The sequence below is a fragment of the Lepisma saccharinum genome, chromosome 26 (genome assembly GCF_977018435.1).
Source record: "Lepisma saccharinum chromosome 26, izLepSacc3.1, whole genome shotgun sequence".
Lineage (NCBI taxonomy): Eukaryota > Metazoa > Arthropoda > Insecta > Zygentoma > Lepismatidae > Lepisma > Lepisma saccharinum.
Window position 1 is genome coordinate 2,349,236 of NC_139254.1, and position 22,432 is coordinate 2,371,667.

Below are 22,432 nucleotides of genomic sequence, written 5' to 3' on the forward strand. Positions count from 1 at the left end.
TACACTAAAATTCAAAAGATAAAAATGAGCAGAAAAAGAAAAAAATCCCCATTCTTTTGTTCCCTCAGTGTTTAAAACTGAAATACAAGACCCCATTTGTCATTTAACTACAAGATTGTTTATAGTTTGCCGTTAATTGCTTCAGGTATAAAAAAAGAGCATTGTTTAAGAAGATTTGACACCAAAGTGGATTGTAAGCTTGTAGGAGTAATGGCTAAATTACAAAGATGGAGACAAAAGTACAAAGTATACACATTGTAGCAGAAGTTATACACTAACGAGTAAGGTTAACCAAACGCCATATACACTTGACTACAGCCCTGCCTATTGATAACCTTAAGCTACATATCAAAATTTAATTGTGTGACAGGTACACACTTTCACCTCTGAAGATTCTTGGTTTGAGTCATACACTTTCCACTGCTATCCTTTCATCATTTACAGTCTCTAGCTGAATCATCGTGGAAGTCAACCCTCTTCATTGTTGTCTGATCTTCCATCATAACTCTCTTTCAACATTGTTCCAATCCTGTCCTCCCACACTTTCCACTACAGCCCTGGATATCTTAAAATGTCGTTTGTTTTCCTCCAACTGAGGAAAAACCTCAGCCACAAACCTTTGGGTGTAGTACAGTCATGGATGCTTCTGGGTTGTAACAACTCCATTGACTTTCAGTGAGATAATTACAATCCGGAAGTGTCCGTGACTGTACATTGATTGATTTGGCTTCTTTTACTTCACTTTTCTGCCACTTTCTTGGCTAATTGTGAAAATATGAATGAGTGATGATGTGATGAAACTGATTAAGAGATCATCAGGGCTGCCATGCTACCTGAAAATTTTCACTGGGGACGTGGATTTTTAAGTTAAGTTCTAATATTTTTGGTAATATTTCCAGTTCGTTAACGGAAATTTCCATTACATTTTTTTTTAAAAAAATAAGGAGTACATTTTATTTCTAATGTTTGTATGGTTTCTGTATCATGTGTATCAGTAAATCAAAATAATAGACATGCAACTTTAAGAATTGTAGCTTTCCTGGTGACATGATTCAAACAATTGTTCTCGGGTTACCAGCCAGTTTAGGTCTATGTTGGCTTCCAACGTTTCGAGGAATATTCCCTGATGATGAGAGCAATTTATGAGCTCGAAACGTTGGAAGCCAACATAGATGTAACGTGGCTGGAAACCCAAGAACACTTGTTCAAATGCCACTATAAATTTCTGCACTGTTGGTTGCCGAAGTTCAAAATATCCAGCGGTATGGTACAGGGGTGCCTATTCTCCCCAAGGCCAATGCCCCCACCCCGAAAATCTTGCCATGGCTCCTCCCAAATCATATCATGCGTCCCCCCTAAATCATATCATTCGCACACTCAAACCATATTGTACCCCCACAAAGTCTTTAATTACGACAGCGTGTCTACCGAAAGTAACTTTTTCCTTAGCTGTACTGAACACTATATTTGATCTGCCTCCTCCCTAAACAGAGGTGCCCATCTTTCTTTGGAGCCCGAGATATTTAGCCTTTTCCAGCTTCTCTTTTGGCACATTCGGGGTTTAAAACATGTGGATACCATATAGCTAGGGACGTGAAGTTTTCGTTTTAACGATAACTCGAAAAAGTTGAGGAAAGCACAATAAAGTGTCTAAAATGTATTTGGGTAAGTTAAGGAGGCAAGTTTTCGGTATTTCGGAATCGCGAAATAATGTGAATTATGATATTTTTCAGAGTAACACCAAATTTTGCACTTTAAAGTGAAAGATGCCTAGTCTTGCTGGTGAAAGTTCAATTCAATAGAAATTGCCATGCTTCATTTATTGCAGTTTGGCGCAGACATGACTTGACAGTATTTAACCTCTTCCTGAAATAGAATTTGCTCGGGGAGGAGGATCTTGCTAGAAGGGAAATTTATTAGGAACAGGAAAATTTTCAGGGAGAACCACCTGTTGTGTTTTTTTTGGGGGGGGGGAGTTTGTGTATGTGTACACAAAATGATATTTTGAGGTTGCAGGGGGATTTTGTTGGCATTGTTGGGGAAAGTGATACGTATGACTATTTTCAAAGATTTGGCTCATATCTAGAGTGTGGATCAGTATGCACTAAAAAAGTGGAAAATATGCATGCATCTATGCACTAAAAACAAGTAAAATATGCACTCAAATATGCAAATTATGCACTAAAGGAAAAATATAGGCCTAAAGAAAATTCCTCGAAATACATTTATTTTTTAAAGTACTACACACACATAGTGACCATTGAAGGTAAAGACGAAGTAACAACAGCTTCCATGTCAAGTAAGGTTGCAAAATCTTGTATTAAATTGAATTTACTATTTCCAGTTGTTAAACACAATACAACGAAAATTGTTAAGTAGTTTTGAATTTATGTAAATTGCAGTGCACTACAACATATCTCTCTAAATTGGTTAGAGTGAAATTTTTCCGTTTATCAGTTAGTATATCCTTGTATAAAGAAAAGGTGCGCTCCACACTACAACTTGTCACTGGACAATATTTCAATGCAGCTATGTCCTCTGGCGTGAGATCTTGTAATAGTTCTGTTGATTCACCTTGTAGCACAGCTTTCACTTTGCACAAAAAATTCAAACCTGGGTTCTTGGAAGTCTCTTGATCTGCCTTTTCTGCAATAATTCTCCCCACTGATGTTGAAATGGATACAATTTATTTCCTGACATTTTCCCAAAGAGTTAGAGCAGGACACAAAGACATTCCTTCTGCGTCACAATCGAAGGGTGGGATGCAAAGTGTGCATTTACGAAAGCCAATTGGCTTTGCACAGTTTCTTTCTGGCATGCATCCAGTGCTTGTGGGATGCACTTTGCTTCCTCTGGATCGAGTACGAGCAGTACCTGAAATATAAAATACATATGTATTAACACCAACAGTGTTCTACCTTTGTTACAAAAGTATACACAGTTAGCATCGTCCTTAAAAGAAAATATTGGAAAATATTACTTGCCTGTTGGACATCCTGGAGATGTTTACTATAATACCGTGACTCCTGAATCCATGTGCCCCACCTTGTTAATCGGTTCAGGGATCAGGGGTGTGTCTGGTAACATTTCTTTGAAGATCCTCACTCTTGAAGGTGCTTACAGAAATACTTTTTTCACAGCAGAAATCACATTATTTATATCTGGAAACTGTGCACGAATTTCTTCCGCAACTCTATGAAGACCATGTACAACACACGTTACATGGGTCAAGTTTGGATAAAACACTTGTAATGCTTTTCCTGCTTTAATCATGTAAGGTGCTGCATCTGTGATGAAGATTTGGAACTTGTCTTCTTTATCTCCGCTTGGCCATAAAATTTCTGAAAATAAGACATACGCAATTTTAACTCATGATAACCGAATGAAGAAATGATATTGGAAAAAGAAGCAGTTGAAGTTCCACAAAACTGTGCAAAATATGTTAACTTCAGAAAATGTGTTACTCTTGCAAATAAAAAAACAAAAAGACCCGAAAATGAGGAATCTAATTTTTTATTAAAGAAAACATGTTTGTGTGGTAATTTTATGTGAAGGAGAGAGACTAAAATTAAAAAATACAATGGAAATTGTACTTACGTAGTGCATCACGAACTGCTCTTGCTATAGTTGAATGATTTGTTTGTTCCAAAGCTTTCGTCAAAATCAGGTGTGGTGCCTGGTTCATTTTGATTGAGCTTTCCAGCGACCACATTTGCGATATATCTACCACACGAATCTGTGTTTTCGCCTATAGACAGCCACACTGGAAAATCTGCGATATCATCCCTGACACTTTGTAAAACCTGCGAAATAAATATTTTAAATTAATAATTTAAAACATAATATTCCTTGAGCATTTTTATTATTCTATACAGCTTCAGAGTGAATTAAAAAAATAAAAGAAGTAGATTAGTTTGTTTCTTTCGTTTGTTAAATATAATGTCGCTTGCAATTTTACCACTAAGTTCTCGAAAGTACTGCGAAAACAACTTACCTCGGAATACAGTGGACCAATATAATTCTTTCGTAGTGACTCGTCTGGAACTTTTTCTCGCAATACTTTGCGAGGAAGCTACGAAATTCAGGATTGCTCAACTTTCTTAAAGGAATGTTAGCTGCTATCTGCGCTTTGCACAGGTCACCAGCGAAACCATCTTCACTTGTTTTTTGTTTATCAAGTACAGTTTCTATTGTTTGCTGTTTGCAGGTCTTGCTAGAATTTCTTAGGTGGATGGCAATCTTCGTGTGCTGAACTACTTGATATTTTTTTGTCACATGGTATCTGAAACAATACAAAATATTTTAATAACTTCTGGATTCACACTGTTGCGGTTCACTAAAAACAAAGAGACCAAGTTGAGTATAAAAAAGAAAAAAATATTATACTTACTTTATTACTTTATATATTATACTCTGCAGAAAATCGCTCTCCCGTCCGTTTGTAAAGTAGGCTCTCCTATAATCCACTGTTTCAGTAAAACAATCTTCGATGATTTTTCCTTCAGTATCTTCACACAATGCAAACTACACTAATTCAACGGAGTACAGACTGTTTATGAGCAAAAATTTCCGTTGCCTGATATAGGCCAAGGAAGAAGGCCAGGAGAGGGTATGCACGTGTTCTCTGTGTCATTGCCAGGTATGCGGGAGGGAGGGGGGACCATCTGCCCTGCAGTGCATAAACATAGGTTTTCAAACACATGTGCTTGAAAATTGTACTCTCAGAAACACTCCATAGACGAAACATTAACCAAGTAAACAAATCCTATTTAAAAGAAAATATCAATTTAATGATTTTTTCACGTAATATGCATTTATATGCGCTTACGCAGTAAATATGCACGAACACCTTAAATATGCAGTTATATGCACTTTAAAACCCCTCTACTTTGGTTCGGAATGCTCTGAAACAACTTTAGAACCTGGTTGCATATTAATTAAAGGACCGGAATAAAATATGCAAAATTCGCACTCTAGTCATATCATTCAATAAACATTTCATATTTACTGGCTGATGAGATGAATTAGTTTTCCAAATGGAAGAAATTTGCTAATTTCTCACAAAGGTAAGCCTTAATTTTTTTTTAACATTAAAACTAAAATTTGTTTTAATTTTCCAGAACTAAAGCATTGTGAAAATCTTAAGCATAGAAGCAACAGTAAAAATGCATGTAAAAATAACATCGATTTTAAAATTAATAACACCGAATTTTGCCCTAAACCACAAAAAATAACACCGAAATGCAGAAAAAAATAACATCGAAATTCGGGGGAAAATAAAACGAAAACTTCACGTCCTTACATATAGCAAAATACAGTCTCCAAAATTTAATGTTCGAACTCTCTCTCCACTACAGAAATCCCTTGACAATGTAAGATTTAACACTTTATCAAGAGCTTCTTATCTCGCCTTTTAAATTTAATACTCAATCCTACAACCAAAATTTCCATGCCAATTTTAGACTTACTATTTATATTGAAGAGTGGATATTGCCTCCTTCAAAAAATTAATTCTCAGTCTCCACACCACAATTTCCGCAACAGTCTAAAACAAGAGTAATACACAGGAATTGGATACCCCCCCCCCCCTTCAATGTATGGTGCAGCCTGCACCATAATCCTCCCCTGTGGGCACCCCTGATATGGTACAGTGGGCCATATATTAGAATGTGTTGCATAGTTGTTCATCCTGTTACCTGTTGAGCCTTCTACAGAAAGGCGGCTCCAGTGCAATATTTAATTACTTTTAATCCAATAATTAATGTTTCAAGGTTGTATTTCAAAATGTCTAGCTTTATTTTAATTGGATTCATGGCTTTTTCGGACCATATTTGCAAAAATAAGTAAATAATAAAAAAAAATGCTGGCTCCTGAGAAAAAGGGGCTGTCGCATGAATTAGTTGTAGTTTTTTCCTACTGCTTGTATAGGGGAAGGAAGGGTAAAGTGGCCAATGCGGGCAAAGTGGCCATTTTAGTTTTCTTCGCTGTATAACACTTCCGCCACATGGGAGCCGGGCAAAACAGTCGCCACAGATGCTGTCAGTGTTGTCTGTGACTTTGAAGCGGGAGGCTGCACTTTTCTAGATGTGAACTCATTTTATTGTTTTTTCACAAGTCTGATTTTAGCTAAGTGGTACAAATTGTTGATTATAGCTAAATAATAGCAGTGTTATAATTATATGCTCTTGTGCTGTTTGATCAGTGTGAAATAACCTTTTAAATTATGTGTGTTTAAAACGCTAAGTCATGTAGGTTAGACGTTATACAACAGTTTTTGTAATGGCGTCATTCTGGGAAAAGTGGCCACGAAACAGACCAGGCAAAGTGCCCACGAAACAGACAGACTCGAAAGGCAATGAAGGATGGATTAGATGTTTAAAATGTAAGAAGTGAGCACATGAAGAGTGCGCCGGTTGTGACGAAGAAGATGATAAGTTTGAGTGTGAATATTGAAAATAGGCATACGCCTAATCCTTTCTTGATAGACTATTGATTACGAATTACTATTTACTTTATCTTGTAAATATTTCATACTTAAGATAATACTTAAAAAACATAATACGTACTTATTGTTAATGTGTATTACTTCAGCTTGTGTTGATTAAATACACACTCTGAATCAATGTGATTTGTTCCTTTACCTATGCAGCTAAAATGGGAAGGGGCTGTCCACTTAACCCAACCTAGGTGGGCAAAGTGGCCACTTCGTACCTTTTTAAAAATGTAACATGTGCATTTCTAAACAACAAGAATTAAAAAAAAAAATGGAAGTTGGAAGTAAAGTTATTATACTTACTATTGGTCTATGTTTCTATAACTTTGTTGATTAAGAAGGTATGATAAGAATTCATCAAACCTTAGAGTGGCCACTTTACCGTTCCTTCCCCTATAGCTCTGGCTCTCCAGTGGCCCATTCACACTAAAGAGTCTGGAGCTGCTACTGGCCACCAATAATGAGGCATTGTATGCCCCTAAATTAACTTTTTGTAGTTATAAAACACAAATATGAATAAATAATATGTTGTTATTCAATAGAGTCATTGTATAGACATGAATTGTACGGTTGTGGTAGACATCTGTACTCATTCACTTTTTTTTTCACCAGAGCCGTGGATGCTGACCAGGGATACAATGCTGCAATCCGATACGCGATCATCGGAGGAAACACGCAAAGCCAGTTTTCCATCGACAGCCTCACAGGAGAGGTGTCACTTGTCAAGGGATTGGATTATGAATCAATTAGGAGCTACAGACTTGTTATACGAGCACAAGGTAAGGAACAGTTGCACAAGAACCATTTGTGAAAAACGGATCATATTTCAATTAGGGATATAGCTTGGTCACCACAGGTACATTTATGGACACTTCTGGACTGTAAAGGCACCAAAATCTACTCAGATCGAGTAGTTACAATCCAGTAATGTCCATGGCTGTACAATAATAACCTGAAACACAGAGAATGTGATCAGTTATTGAAAATTGTGGCTCAAACAGAGAGCAAACTTTAGTTTTGGGGTTTTTCTGTCAGTACTTTACCACTGAGCCACAAAGCCAACCTGTGGCTCCCTACAATTTCCACAATTTAGGTAGTTCTCTATGCGTGTTTGTGTTGTACATTCTATCAACCCTCAAAGTAGAAATGATTATGTGGAGGATGTTTGCTTGGGTTTTAGCTTCTGTGATTTAACATGGTTCATGCTGATAGAGACAGGGGATACAAGCTTGATGAAATAATCCACATGAAATATTTTGTATCTGAGACACTTCTGTCAAGTAAGGTGACGAGCCTTTAAAAATTAATAGGTTGCAACTGAGGGAAATAAACAGCATGGATACGGTGGTTTTCGTGTAATGCCAACCAAGTGTGAGCTGTCATCTTTAAGAAACCTGACAGGTTTATCATTCTTCTGCTGTAAGAATTACCACTACATGTGTAGTATATGACTTGTAATTTTTTTTACTATATCTCATGGATTTGTGAATTACCTTGTATTTCAAAACCAAGGATGTATTTAGAGAGGATATAAGATGTCCGAATCCCCCCACCTCCCCCAAAAGACTTACGAAGTCCAAACTGAAATAAGCAAAATACTTGTTTGCTGTTGTATAATGTGAGGTTTATTTATTTCCACAAACTTATGTAAAGATGAGGATTAGATTGTGATTACACAGCTTTGCGTTAACAGTGCCTGCAAAAATTTACACTAGTAATAACAATATGCATTAAAATAATGATGAGGGACTTTACTTTTCATCAGCCGGACCAAACACCTTTTTGATATTCAATAAGTCATCTATTTGAAAATGGATGGTAGGGTAGCTGAATAATGAACATGTGCTGCTATTCTTATATCTATTTATGTGTTCATGTAATAATAATATCCATTATTATTACTTCACCTATTTTAATATTATAATAATTATTATTAACCTACAGTAAATAGGCTAATCTTATTAACATATTAACTATGAACTTTATTATTAGTTATTATAACATGTAAAACCCTCGGTTTAGACCCCTCCTGAAATGTAGTTCTAGATTCGTACCTGTTGAAAATTTATTTCTAAATTTTTAACTCTTGCTTCTTCAAACATTCTAGAGTGAAGAACAGTAGCAGTTTCCGAGAGGATATTTTTTTGTAAAGTTCATGTAAGGGCACCCATACAAAAATTTTTGCTTGTAACTCAAAGCATTTGACTGACGTATGTGTACATGTAACAATCTGTATTACAGATGGTGGAAGTCCCAGTCGATCAAACACCACGCAGCTGCTGGTCAATGTGAAAGACGTGAATGACAATGCCCCTCGCTTCTACAGTACAGTCTTCCAGGAATCTGTGTCGGAAAATGTGGCATCCGGATTCAGCATTGTTCGAGTGCAGGCGTATGACGGCGATGAGGGTTCCAATAAAGCCATCAAGTATAGCATTGGGCAGAGGGATAAGGATGGAGTGAGCTCAAAGAACATGCCTTTGTCAGTTGACGCTTCAACCGGTTGGATCTATACCACCAGAGAGTTGGATAGGGAGGAGCAGTCACGCTTTCAGTTTCAGGTATGTACTGTTTTTAAGGTTCCAGTTAACCAGTGGCGTTGCGTGCGGTTCGCATACGAGTGTTCACAATAATGTTTTTGTACTGAATGCAGATTTACTCCTCTCCCTTGTAACTTCATCTTCAATTGAAAAATTGAGAATAACAGTTCAATTTATTTTCAACAATTTCCCCCCAAAATCACGCTATATTTGAAGTAATGCAAGAAGAACCTAGGGGAAATTGTCCCTCACCTCCTTAAAATCTGCCAGGTTTAACGAATTCTCGCTAAAGTTTGCAACTATGTAGTACAAGACATTTTCGAGTCCCAATAGACATGCTGCCATCTGGTGCCAAATGTAAGAAGTATTTCCGCTTGCATCAGTGTTCGCACAGCGAAGTGAACATCTTCGGGGTATTATGCCAACAGCCCCTTAGCTGTCAGCTCTATGCAACACGCACAGCAATTATGTTCAATGCCCTCCGTGGAACACCATGGGGGTCAGGGTTACCAACTACCTAGAGAAGTTATCAGACGGGAAAGAAGTTGTATCAGAGTAAATTGTGTGTATATACTCGTACATCAAACATAGTATTCTTTCGAATAAATATACGTATATGTGTGTGTGCATTTAATATGTAGACTACGTAATTTAAGACATATACATGAGTGTTCATGTGCTCATGCGAACATTATCAGGCGATGCGCCTGCAGTTAACTAGGAAATGTTAGAAAAAATTAAGTGTTTTTTTGTGCTTGCCAAGATTTGAGAATGAGACAAATCCTTTTGTTCAATGATTATTTTCCTGTAGTTTACGGTTATTACAAGCATAAGAAAACAGTTTTTTTCCTTATGCTTGTAATAACCGTAAACTACAGGAAAATAATTCTACAATGCAAGCAATGCGTACATACAAGAAAAACTATTTTGTTCAATAAAATTTAGGGGTGCGATGTTGAAAATGAAGAAAACATGAAACATTCATGCATGCATTACATAAAAAACCAATCAACTTTTTAATCGTAATATGACATTGGACCTTAATACTGTTTCCGGTTGGAAATAGGTTTTGAAAAGGGGCGCTGAAGGGGGTGCAGAAGAACATTAAGGGGTGTTCAAGCAATGTCACATGTAAAATGTTTTTAGTGTATAATGAAACTGGTTTTGTCAGCAACTATGGTACTTTTGTTATTTTATTTTGAACAAATGTAGGATAAGTTTTATTCTCTCAAATATCCAGTGTAGTTTAGCACTTTTAAACTTGATTATTAGTAAGATCCAGATAATTATGTACTAAAAGACAGTCCAAAAGTGTGCACTAAAACCATTTGAATATGTAACATCATATTTGCATCCTACTTTTTGTAAAATTAAGAGCTCAAGTGAGACAAACCAACATATCTCAAATCAGTGGAGTAGCTTGACTTTTTCAAAAGTGTTACCGGCCATCAGACGTTATCATCTCCACCCTACCGCCCCCCTCAAAGAACATATGTCTTTGATCTAGAGTTTTGTTCATTTCGTTCTTTTTTTTTTTCAATCCACTCAGTGATTTAGCCACAATCACTCCTAGAAAGAACTGCCACTCATGAGAGAGTTACCGTAAAAATCCAGTGAATAGTAGTCGAGCCTTGTCAACCATCTGTTTCTTTGCAAAGAGGTGGAAAGGGGAAGAAGAACCACACATTTGGGTCAGTTTGACGTTTCTGCCTTGAGCAGACGACAGAATTCTCCTGTTCCAGTGGTGGAGGAGAAGTCCAGATGTACGTACTACTGTTGCCAACTTAGTTTTTTGGAGCAAGGTTTGTCCAAATCACTTTATCACATCAAGTACTTATCTTTTCATCTATTACGTCAACGGTCTTAGTTGTAGTTAAATCCAGTTTTGGCTTTGCAGTCTAGCTCTAGTTGCTTGAGATAAATAGTATCCCAGTTTTAGGTGGGATTTAGCTCATCTCTGGAAATCCAATGTGACAACACTTGCTGATCCAGTAGGTTAGACAGGCAACTGGGCCCCTAAACAGGCATATGAATAACCCTGTAGCACACTTGCCTCTAAGTATTTCCCCGCTGTTCCCTTGCATTGGCACCCTTTCCTCTTGTTACCTCTTGGGGGTAGCGGAATGGCCTGCCTCTTCTCTTCTGTCGGCTGCAGAAAAAATGTCCTCTGCAATATATACTCGACTACAATCCTGTCGGTTAACGTATTTAACAATGTTATTTTTGTGAAAAAAAACTTTTTAATTTCTTTACATTGCACCGGTTACATTTACGCCTCTGTCTCAAATACAATATTTAGCATAATATTTTGCACATTATGCTCATAGAGTTTATGGATAATCTTTGGACAGATTATGAGCACTGTTTTGTGGATAGTATTTCATGACATGTATTTTTATGCAAAAAATACAGGCAAAATGGAGTTTATTGAGTTTATTGAGCAATTTTCACACCGATAATACCCCTGGGGGCATTGGTGCATGTACATTACAAAAGACATGTTGACATCGCACATATATATATCTATACATCAATTTGGCAATTTTTTAATAATAATATAACATAATATATGCAATCCATGTAAAGAAGCTTCCCAATTTTCAAGAAGAATTTTTAAACAAATTTAATTATTTGGAATCTGGAATGTCATTCATAGAATGGCACTAGATAGAGGTTCAGAAGGAATTGAATGATTGATTTTATTTTACATTTACTATTAGTTATGAATCACATGTTATTTCATATCTGTGGCAATAAATTGGTCTGTTTGTTTGACAACATTTTATTCAATGATACTCAAAAGAGTCTTTATGTTCCAGGTTATAGCCAAAGATGAAGGCACCCCACCAAAAAGTGCCACAGCAAGTGTTATCATCATAGTACAAGACACCAATGACAACGACCCTATCTTCGATCCTAAAATATATGAGGCTGTAGTTTCAGAAGACGATCCTCCTGGTACACCGGTTGTAAGCGTCACAGCATCAGACAAGGATGAAAATCCACGGCTGCACTATGAAATCACAAACGGGAATACCCGTGGTAGATTCGGAATAACTTCGCAGAATGGGCAAGGATTGATCACCATATCACAGCCACTGGATTACAAGCAGGAGAAAAGATTTGTGCTCACGGTGACAGCTTCCGATTCAGGTGGTCGATATGACACTGCAACTGTTTACGTGAATGTGTCAGATGCCAACACTTACGCCCCTGTGTTTGAAAATGCCCCGTATACTGCTAATGTTTTTGAGGATGCTCCCGTTGGTACCACAGTGCTTGTTATTAGTGCGACGGATGGTGATGTGGGTCCAAATGCTCAGATAGTTTATACTCTAGCTGGTGAAGATAAGGTTTCGGAGTTTACGATCAATCCCCAAACAGGTGCCATAATCACAACGAAGGAATTGGATAGGGAAACGCAAGGAGGGTATTTGCTAACTGTAACCGCTAAAGATGGCGGCATGCCACCACTTTCCGACACAACTGATGTTGAAATTAATGTTGCTGATGTTAACGATAATACTCCGCAGTTCAAGAAAGCATCATATGCTGGCTCAGTTGCTGAAGATGCTCTTGTCGGAACAAGCGTCGTAACGATTTCCGCGACTGATGCAGATCAGGGTTTGAATGGAAGGATTCGCTACACCTTCGTCAATGGAAACGATGGTGATGAAGCCTTCAGCGTAGATCCAACATCTGGAGTCATCCGGACCAATAAGTTACTGGACCGGGAAAGGGTAGCAAAGTATGAACTTGTTGCCTATGCCATAGACAGAGGCTCACCAGAACTGTCCTCATCCGTCGTGATCACCGTTCAAGTGGAAGACATTAACGACTCACCTCCAGTGTTCGACGGAGAAAAGATCGTTTTGTACATCTCGGAAAATTCCCCGATTGGTTCTACGGTAGGTGAGATCCACGCACATGACCCAGATGAAGGTGCAAATGCCATGGTCCAGTATTCCATCGTAGGAGGAGACGATGCTAACAGCTTTTCTCTCGTTACAAGACCAGGCAGTGAAAAAGCAGAGCTTCTGACAATGGTGGAATTGGATTACGAATCTTCGCACAAGAAATACGATCTTGTCGTCAGGGCTGCCTCCCCTCCTCTGAGGAATGACATTAACGTCGAAGTGCATGTGACAGATGTGAATGATAACGCCCCCATGTTGCAGAATTTCCATGTCATCTTCAACAACTTTAGGAATTGTTTCCCGACAGATGGCATTGGTAGAGTACCAGCATTTGATGCAGATGTTAGCGACCAGGTAAAGTATTTTGTTTTCTCTTTTATACCCTTGGTTAAAAAAATCCTTTTCATTTACGTTGGAAGGGACCTTTATTTAAATTTTTGTGTTTTTTAAAAAATGTATTTTCTGCTTGTTAAAACCATATTTATAGAACAGAGAAGTTATGTACATACGTAACCATAACTTTGGTCTCTCATAGACCTTGGATTTATAGGTTCCTAAAATAGTTTCTAAAAATCCTAAAATAGGTTCTATAAATCCTAAAATAGGTTCTATAAATCCTAAAATAGGTTCTATAAATCCTAAAATAGGTTCTAAAAATCCTAATATAGGTTCTAAAAATCCTAAAATAGGTTCTAAAAATCCTAAAATAGGTTCTATAAATCCTAAAATAGGTTCTAAAAATCCTAAAATAGGTTCTATAACTCCTAAAATAGGTTCTAAAAATCCTAATATAGGTTCTAAAAATCCTAAAATAGGTTCTAAAAATCCTAATATAGGTTCTAAAAATCCTAAAATAGGTTCTAAAAATCCTAAAATAGGTTCTATAAATCCTAAAATAGGTTCTAAAAATTTTAAAATAGGTTCTAAAAATCCTAATATAGGTTCTAAAAATCCTAAAATAGGTTCTAAAAATCCTAATATAGGTTCTAAAAATCCTAAAATAGGTTCTAAAAATCCTAAAATAGGTTCTATAAATCCTAAAATAGGTTCTAAAAATCCAAATATAGGTTCTAAAAATCTCAAATTAGGCTCAAAAAATCCTGATTTAGGTTCCAAAAAACTTAAAATGGTTCAAAATTCCTGAAAAATACTGATTAAGTGCAATGGTTAAAAACAGTAAGAAATTTTAATAGGTCTGGAAATTATAGTTGAATTTTATCGTAGTCCAAGAGTGGTCACCCTGAATACATAATATTTTTCATGTTATCGACAGTCAAACTCCACCTTTTGCCTGTGAGGATCATTTTGTATGCTAAAAATGATATTACAACAAAAACATAGTCAGTGGTGCAAACTTGAATGCTGAAATGTTAGTTTGCAAGGCTTGTATCGTTGTATCTTTTTGTCTTGTGCATGGTTTATTGTAACGTATTTAGTTTAGCACACAAGTGTTAAGTTTATATCACCACGTGCTTCTAGTAACTTTTATGTTGGTGATTTTTAGAATCTAAAAATATGATAATTCAGAGCACTTGGGTTGCAACTCTTAATTTAAAGGGAGTTTGCAACACTGCAGCCAGCTTAATTCTGATCTTCGCCACCTGACTCTGTGCTGCCACCAAAACAGTATATAAACAGTGAAGCGAGGGCTCAGTTGACTGCCAGATGCTGACTGCAAAAGACCTGGTTCCCAGATCTAGTCTGGATGCTTCCCCGACCAGGATCCAATAGCCAAGCAGCCAGAAGGAAGGAGGAAAAGACGAGAAGCAGATAACCTACCTTCCAGGCCCAATATGAGCTTCATGTGTTACCCTTAGATCGTGGCAGCCTAAACCCAAGTCTCCTGGGTGCTCCCAGATCTGTCCTTGTACCTCGCCATCTCTTGCTGCTGCCTGGACATAACAATGGACCTGTCGTTCACTTGCAGTAGCCTGTGTGACTCCTTGGCATCATTTGATCCCAAAATCTTTGCGATTTTGCGGTCCCCTCGGCCCATTCCTCGCTATTGCTTGGACGGCTCCCGCACGCCCTCGCCAATTCCTCGCAATTGACTAAGATGCTTTTGCGTGTTGGTCCCCAGAGGGTACAGCACGTGACAACTATGATGGCTGCTATTGGTTATACCCAATAATTGATGCCCCTAAATTAAATTAGGTCCCTAACACTCCACAGGCACCTCACTGCGAGGAATAAATGGATGGTTCCTGCCCTCCATTATCTTCTAGACCTCAGGAGCAGTGACGTCATTTGGTGTAGGTGTGCTAAACTGGTAATCTACTCACATGTGTAAATGTAAGTAAATTTTTACTTACTGGACTTTCCTTACTAAACCCAGCAAGCCCTGAGATATTTTGAATTGTTCAAGCGTATATGGGTACACTTTTGCATCGCTCCCTGGTGTAGTGTGTAGCACGCGGAAGTAACATTACAAAGCTTTTTCATCTTGATCCCCTGAAAATCATAAAACCAATGCTCCACTGTGTTTCTTTAATTCACTCCTACACGAGCAAATGTTGAAATTCAGGGGCTTGTGGAGCTCAAGTGATTTTCTTCTTTTCTGTCAAGAATTAAATTTTGGACATAAAATATGCACAAACATGCACTAGTTGCAACAGTGATAAGTCTCATTGCATAATATTGAATATTTCAATTCTCTTTCCAGCTCCATTACCGAATTCTGTCAGGTAACAATGCCAACTTCATCCAGCTGAATGAGACGAGTGGAGAAATCATGCTGTCCCCTCAACTGAACACAAATGTGCCAAAAGTAGCCACCATGGAGGTGTCTGTGACAGGTATGTTCAAATAAGAGACTTTTTATAATAATGCTGCGGTATAGAAGAACCAGTCTTCTTAGTTTCTGTAACAGAATATCATGTCACAATATTTGATCCACATTTCCTGATAACTATATTTTCTTCAAAGTTCTCAAACACAGACTACTTAATACTTTTGATTGCCTTTTTTGGGGCCACCCTGTATGTACACAACACACAGTCTGGCATACTTCCGGACATTAGTAACATGTTTGTGATTTATAATTGATTCACAATACAAATTTGTTATTTTAGTAGGCTGACATATTGTGGCTGGGTGCGTATTACTCACTATATAATATAAACAATACTAAAAATAGTATAACATTAGTTTAAAGAACTACTTACGTAAGTGAGTATGCAATTGTTGAAGAACGACGTTTCAGGGTACAACTGCCCCCTTCATCAGGTTCATAATTCTTTCTAAGCACTAAAACATAATGCTGCGTTGTAAAGTGTAATATGAGGATTAGGTAGAGGGATGGGTTAAAAACACTTAAAAACTGTCCTTGACATATTTCAATTTAAAAAACCTCACTATTTAAAAGACCCATTGTGCCAGCTGTGCAATCGTGCGTGTTTTTATATATTTTACGAGTTCCTGTTTGTAAGGGATCTTAATGGATACGGGTGTTTTCAAGGACCTAGGCTGGTTCGAACTTTCCACACGCCGCCGTTTCCATGCTCTTACAGCCCTCTACAAAATAGCAAACTCACGAGAGCCCTCCTACCTAATTTCTCGATTTCAGCCCCTGAGCGCATCACACCGCTTTGCCACCCGTTTTAGGGGCAACTCTCTGTTGACCATTCCCTCCACAAGACAATGTTTTATAGGAATTCCTTCACGGTCACTACTACCAGAGCATGGAACGACCTCCCTAATGACATAAGAAACTCTTCTTCCCTCGGCCAATTCAAATCAAAATTAAGAAATCATCTTCTGGAGTCAACTTACCAGTTCTGAAAACATTGAAATAAAATTAAACCTTCGTGTAAACTTGTAGGACCAACACTCACTGACTTTTCTGTAATTTGTGTATTTTTTATGTGTGTGTGTTTATGTTTTACGTTTATTTTTTACATTTTTTTGTGTGTTTTTCTTTTCTCTTTTTGGTATCTTAATGTTTTTAGTTTTTATATATTTCACAAACAGTTAGGTATAAAAATCAATTTATAAAATGTAGAGATGGTTAAGTGGAAGAAAAGGCTTGTGCCTTAACTTTGCCATCCAAAACAAGAACTATATAAATAAATTTACAAGTGTACAAGTTTATTGTGGAGTTTCATCATTGTGTTTTCTTTTCAGATGGAGTGAATGAAGTAAAGGCCATCATGCAGCTAAGCGTCAGATTGATAACAGAGGAAATGCTCTTTAACTCTATCACGGTCCGCTTGGATGACATGACGGAAGAAGCTTTCCTCTCCCCTCTGCTTTCCTTCTTCATCGAGGGCTTAGCTGCCATCATTCCATGTCCAAAAGAGAACGTCTATGTGTTCAGCATACAGGTAATTACATATTACTGAAGGAATTGCCTTGTGAATTGTTTTGCTAACAAAAGTTTTCATTGCAGCTTGGTTTAGTGGGGTTCATCCAAGTAGATACTGGGAAGGAGGTCTACTTGCTAAGGCTTCACAGTCTTAATTATGAAGTGGTGCATTAATGACCTCCTCTCCTAGAGGATAGATCACTTTTTTCTAGCTGTTTCTAGTTTCATTGAAGGATTCTTAGTTTTAGATGTTAAGGGAGGGGTCACCATTTTCTCTTAATGTTAATTGATTGCATAAAACATAAAAATTTCCATTATTCTGAGTTAATGTGTTGAGCATATGAACTATTCCGTTCATTCTCATTTGTATATGCATTGCACATGGGACAGATTATTCGATGCTCTACTGCTATTGGTCAAGATAGGCATATCTGATATATCTGTAAATAGCCTGTAAGTTGCTACAGAATTCTGCCATTTTGTTATACTTTTATGATCATAAACAAATATTTCATATATCCTGGTTTTATAAAGTAAATGCCGACCTCCATTACAATATTTTTTCTTGTATGTATGCATTGCTTGCATTGTAGAATTATTTTCCTGTAGTTTACGGTTATTACAAGCATAAGAAAACAGTTTTTCCTTGTGACCTTTCAGGAGAACACACGCTCCTTTCATCAGACATTTATTTTCATTTTGAAACGTCACAACGAAAAACTGTTTTCTTATGCTTGTAATAACCGTAAACTACAAGAAAATAATTACATTACAATGTTTAGCACAGTGCACTAAAATGCCATGGGTCCCAGCCTGGTCATCTGTGTTCTTTGTGTATGTTTCTTCATCATGTCATCACTCATCCTCATCTTTGCATTTAGCCAAACGTGGCAGAACAATGATCAATCAATTGGAAAGTAAATGTCTAAATTTGCAGTTCTTTTTCAAAGGTGAAACCTATTGCAACATGAGTTTATCAAAAAAAATTCCATCTGAAAAGGGGGGAGTGGGTTAGTATGTTTTTAGAGGGAGTGTAAGGGTAAATTTGGCAGCAAAATTACCATAATATTTGCCTTTCCGAAAAAAAAAAATATTGGGATGTTAGAAAAAATTTGTGGTCGTGTTGAGAGGATAAATCACTGCATCCCAGCCACCTGTTACATACATTAATTATGGAGGTTAATTCATGTTCTTTAATTGTATATGAGATCTGTAGAATATTGATTATAGTGTCTGTAAAATTTTACATCTGTACTTTTTGGTATTGATTCTTTCTTATCTCGAATTGTTTATGTTTTCGGCTGTTGGCTAATGGGGCCTGTCACAGCCTACGCTCGAGTGGTGGTGCTGCCACCTGTTGGTTCTCAGGTACACCCTTGTTTTCTCTCAGGGTTCCAACTCAGCCTTTCTGGATCTCTCCAGGACCACAAGTTAGTGGGGGCAAACACTTTTATGGTGGTGTTTATTCACCATGAAGGTGGGATACAGGGAAGGATGATGATGATGATGATGATGACTAGAGCCTGGATTTTAGGCAAAATGCCTATTTGTTTCCGACGCTGGTAGACAAAAATTGAACACGAGTACACCGATCCAAAGGTTCTCAACATTCTGAACAATACTTTATGTTGCCATTTTTTTGCCTATTTCACCTTATGCTGCTTTTTTCAAACATTTTTGTCTTTTTTTTTTGCCTTTTTTGTCATTCCGACAAGGCATTTTTTTAAAAATTATATTTCTCTTCTTCTATTTGATTTCATTTTTCAATAGCCCTTGTTATTCAAATTATTATTCGTAAATACATTTTTAAAGATTTAAGAAGAATTTAAGTCCTTCTCTTCAATTTTTAATGCCTCTTCTTCAATTTTCACTGCCTCTTTCTGAAACTTGACTGCCTTTTTTTCGACATACACTGCCCTTTTTTTCAATTTTTCGTTGCCTTTTTGCCTGCCATTTTTAATACTTTTCGGTGCCTGAACATCTGGTCTCTAATGATGACTTTTTGGTGTTATCAAACATTTCATATTGGCTCATCCATAGGCGTCCCTAATTTTGAGGGGACAGAATCAGACTTGGAGCCTAGTTTTGAGGAGGTAGAATCAAATCTGAGGCTTAATTTTTAGGGGGAAGAGACTTGAAACGTTTCCCGTCCCATAAAAGCAGCATCCAGGATTATTTGCTAAATGACTGACACATTTACGAAATCACAAATATTACTCTTTCAGGGTTCATACACAGCCTGGAAAACCTGGAATTTTAAAATATTCCTTCCAGGCATGGAAATGTTATGAAATTTCACATTTTTCCAAGCTGTACCTGGAATTTTGGAGATTGTCCTGGAAATTTCTTTGCCCCGTTTTATTTGTATGAATTACAATAAGTTTTCATTTAAAACAGGCCAGTGTCATGAGTGGTTTATTTACTTATGTCACATTGCTGTGTACTGTAGTCATAGTTTTGTGATAAGTTTTATTTTTGTGATTGAAGTATAATACCCTGCATTTTTGTATTTTGTATTGCTCAGAGGTAGAAAATATGATAATAATAATAATGGTTAAAGAAAAGGGTTTGCTATCCTAAATATTGCAAGTTTTCTAAGGATATTATTCTTGTTTATTTGTAATACAAGATGGTAATTTTTTATAAACTTATATATACTTGTGTTTATTTTTGTCCCTTTGTATTTTTTTGTATTATTGTAAAAATTAAATAACCTTCATTATGAAAATATGTAATGATGTGTATTTTGCCATGCTTACTTTCTACACTTGTCCTGGAGCAATTGTAGAAAATCCTTGAAAAGTCCTGGAAAAAATTGCATGATTTTGTGTAGGAACCCTGTCTTTATTACTTTGCTCCTCAGGGCACCTAACTTGTAAATTTGAATATTGCAAATATTTTTTCTTAGAGGGAGGGGAGGGGGTAAGTGCCCCTCTTGTCCCCACCAAGCTACACCTATGGGCTCGTCCGTAATTTTTGTAGTTGTTTATGATTAGAAAATTTACAAAGATGCACAAATTCTGGTAATGGAAACGTGTTCCTTTTTTTTTTAATTTTTTTATTTATCGTTCTGCTCAAACTGATTTGCAAGATATAAATAACAGTTGTATCAATTTAACAATTATTTTCTACTTGATTTATAGGATGACACTGATGTGAGCTCCAGGATCCTCAATGTAAGCTTCTCTGCCAAACGCCCAGATGTTTCCGAGGAAGTCTTCTACTCTCCACAGTTTCTTCAAGAAAGGGTGTACCTGAACAGAGCAATCTTGGCCAGGTTATCAACAGTGCAGGTATGGGTCAGTTGTTTTGTTAATTGAAGAGATTTTTTTCAATTTTATATGAAATCAGTGACAGGGTTTCCACTGGCTTAGTAATCCTGGAAAAGCCAGGGAAATCAGCTTAGAATTTAAAAAAGCCATGAAAAAATGAGGGAATATTGTAAAAAAAATCCAAAACCTGCAAGAATCAGGGAAAGTAATGCCATTTTCGCCTTCTAGGATTGGAAACTCATCATCTTCATCCTTCGCCGTTTCCTGCCTCTGGCTGGGTTGGCATAGAAGTCAAGCCTCTCCTTATTTTCCTGGTCTTCCACCACTCCTCTCTTTCCACCAACATCTTCGTCTCCACCTTGGCGTTATTCCCACTCCTTGTGCATGGTAAGCTCTTACTAGTAGTCTTTCTGCATCCATTCTCTTCATGTGTCTGAACTACCTCATCTGTGCCTGATCTATCCTGTCCTGAAGCTTCACCACACCCACTGTCTATCGGATCTCCTCATTCCTTATTCTGGAAACTCAAATGCATGTTAACTTTTCCTTTCCAACTGAGTTTTTTTTTTTTTTTTTTGGGGGGGGGGGGTTGATATTAAGTATAAAGATGTTTTATTTTATTTTTAAAGGTTTTGAATAAACCTGATTCATTTGATTAACATGCCTATTTCAAGACATAACACTTAATATCTTAAATCATTATAGAGTGGTCTGAAATGATTTTTTAAAAGTTCATAGGAAAAGTTTTAGTGAAAGTGTCTGACTACTGAATGTATCAAACTGTTGATGTTCTCCTTAATACTTGTGGAAATATTGCACACACCTGGTGCTGATAGCTATTGTCGTAACATGAACAGCAGTAAATATTCTTAACTTTTCCTCTCTGATAATGCTGAAAAGATCTTTCCGTGAAACTAGTCACCAGAAATGTAATTTCATTTCTCTCAACGAGAAATCAAACTCATTATATCAGTTGAAAATATGTTTCCTTTTCATGTTCTCATTGATTGTTATTGAATGTTTAGGTTCTTCCATTTGATGACAACTTGTGCGTGAGAGAGCCATGCTTAAACTATGAAGAATGCTTGACTGTTCTGAAGTTTGGAAATGCATCAGGATTCATTAGCAGCCATACTGTCTTGTTTCGGCCGATTTATCCAGTGACGACTTTTGCGTGCAGATGTCCAGAAGGGTTTACAGGTATGTTTGAATATTTTTTGTGATTTATAAGCCTCAGTCAAATAGAAAAGTGTCACCACTCATAGAACTCAAGGTGGACAAATACTTCTGTTTACGGATGATACTTCCAACTGTCAGGAATGGAGGGAAGCACAGTGACAACTCAAATGTGCACACTTGTTGTTTGTTTATTGTGCAGGAAGTGAGGTTAGCGATATGTACATTCATCCAACATCAGAATGGAGGCGAGTAAAAGTAGCAGAGAGGTGTGGTTTGTTTTTTGACTGCTGAGGGTAATAGAGGACGAGAAATCCATCATCGCATGTCTATTGGGTGTGGTGAACCCTGCATGTCACATTCACGTGTGCTGGAGTGGCATAAGAGATTCTGAGACAGACACATCATTCTTGTCCATGATAATGCCCATCCCCACACTTCCAATCCGTTGAGGGATACACTTCATGGATTTGGCTGAGAAACACTTCAACAGCCATCCTACACCCAAGAGCTTTCCCCATTGTTTATTACATTTTTGGCAGCCTGAAGGGAGGCATCGGTTTCACTGAGACAAGGACATATGCAACTGGATAAAGTTGTGGATCTGTCAGCAGCTGACAAGCTTCTACAAGAAGGACAATGGCCATCTTGTTTCCCAGTGGGATATATCTGTAAACAGTTATAGAGATTACTTTTGAGGTAATACATTTTCGATGTTTAATAGAATGTGA

At 37.2% G+C, this 22,432-nt stretch overlaps 1 protein-coding gene across 3 annotated transcripts in view; it reads left to right on the top strand.

Moving 5' to 3' along the window:
* stan (Protocadherin-like wing polarity protein stan) overlaps positions 1 to 22,432 on the top strand; it is a 501,606-nt gene that overhangs the window by 393,462 nt on the left and 85,712 nt on the right. For all 3 annotated transcript variants that reach the window (XM_083112512.1, XM_083112510.1, XM_083112511.1), the window contains 7 exons: positions 7,106 to 7,272; positions 8,735 to 9,054; positions 11,853 to 13,304; positions 15,613 to 15,745; positions 17,073 to 17,272; positions 20,397 to 20,546; positions 21,551 to 21,725. In XM_083112512.1, coding sequence (XP_082968638.1) covers positions 7,106 to 7,272; positions 8,735 to 9,054; positions 11,853 to 13,304; positions 15,613 to 15,745; positions 17,073 to 17,272; positions 20,397 to 20,546; positions 21,551 to 21,725 — 2,597 coding nt within the window. The remainder of the gene's footprint in view (positions 1 to 7,105; positions 7,273 to 8,734; positions 9,055 to 11,852; positions 13,305 to 15,612; positions 15,746 to 17,072; positions 17,273 to 20,396; positions 20,547 to 21,550; positions 21,726 to 22,432) is intronic.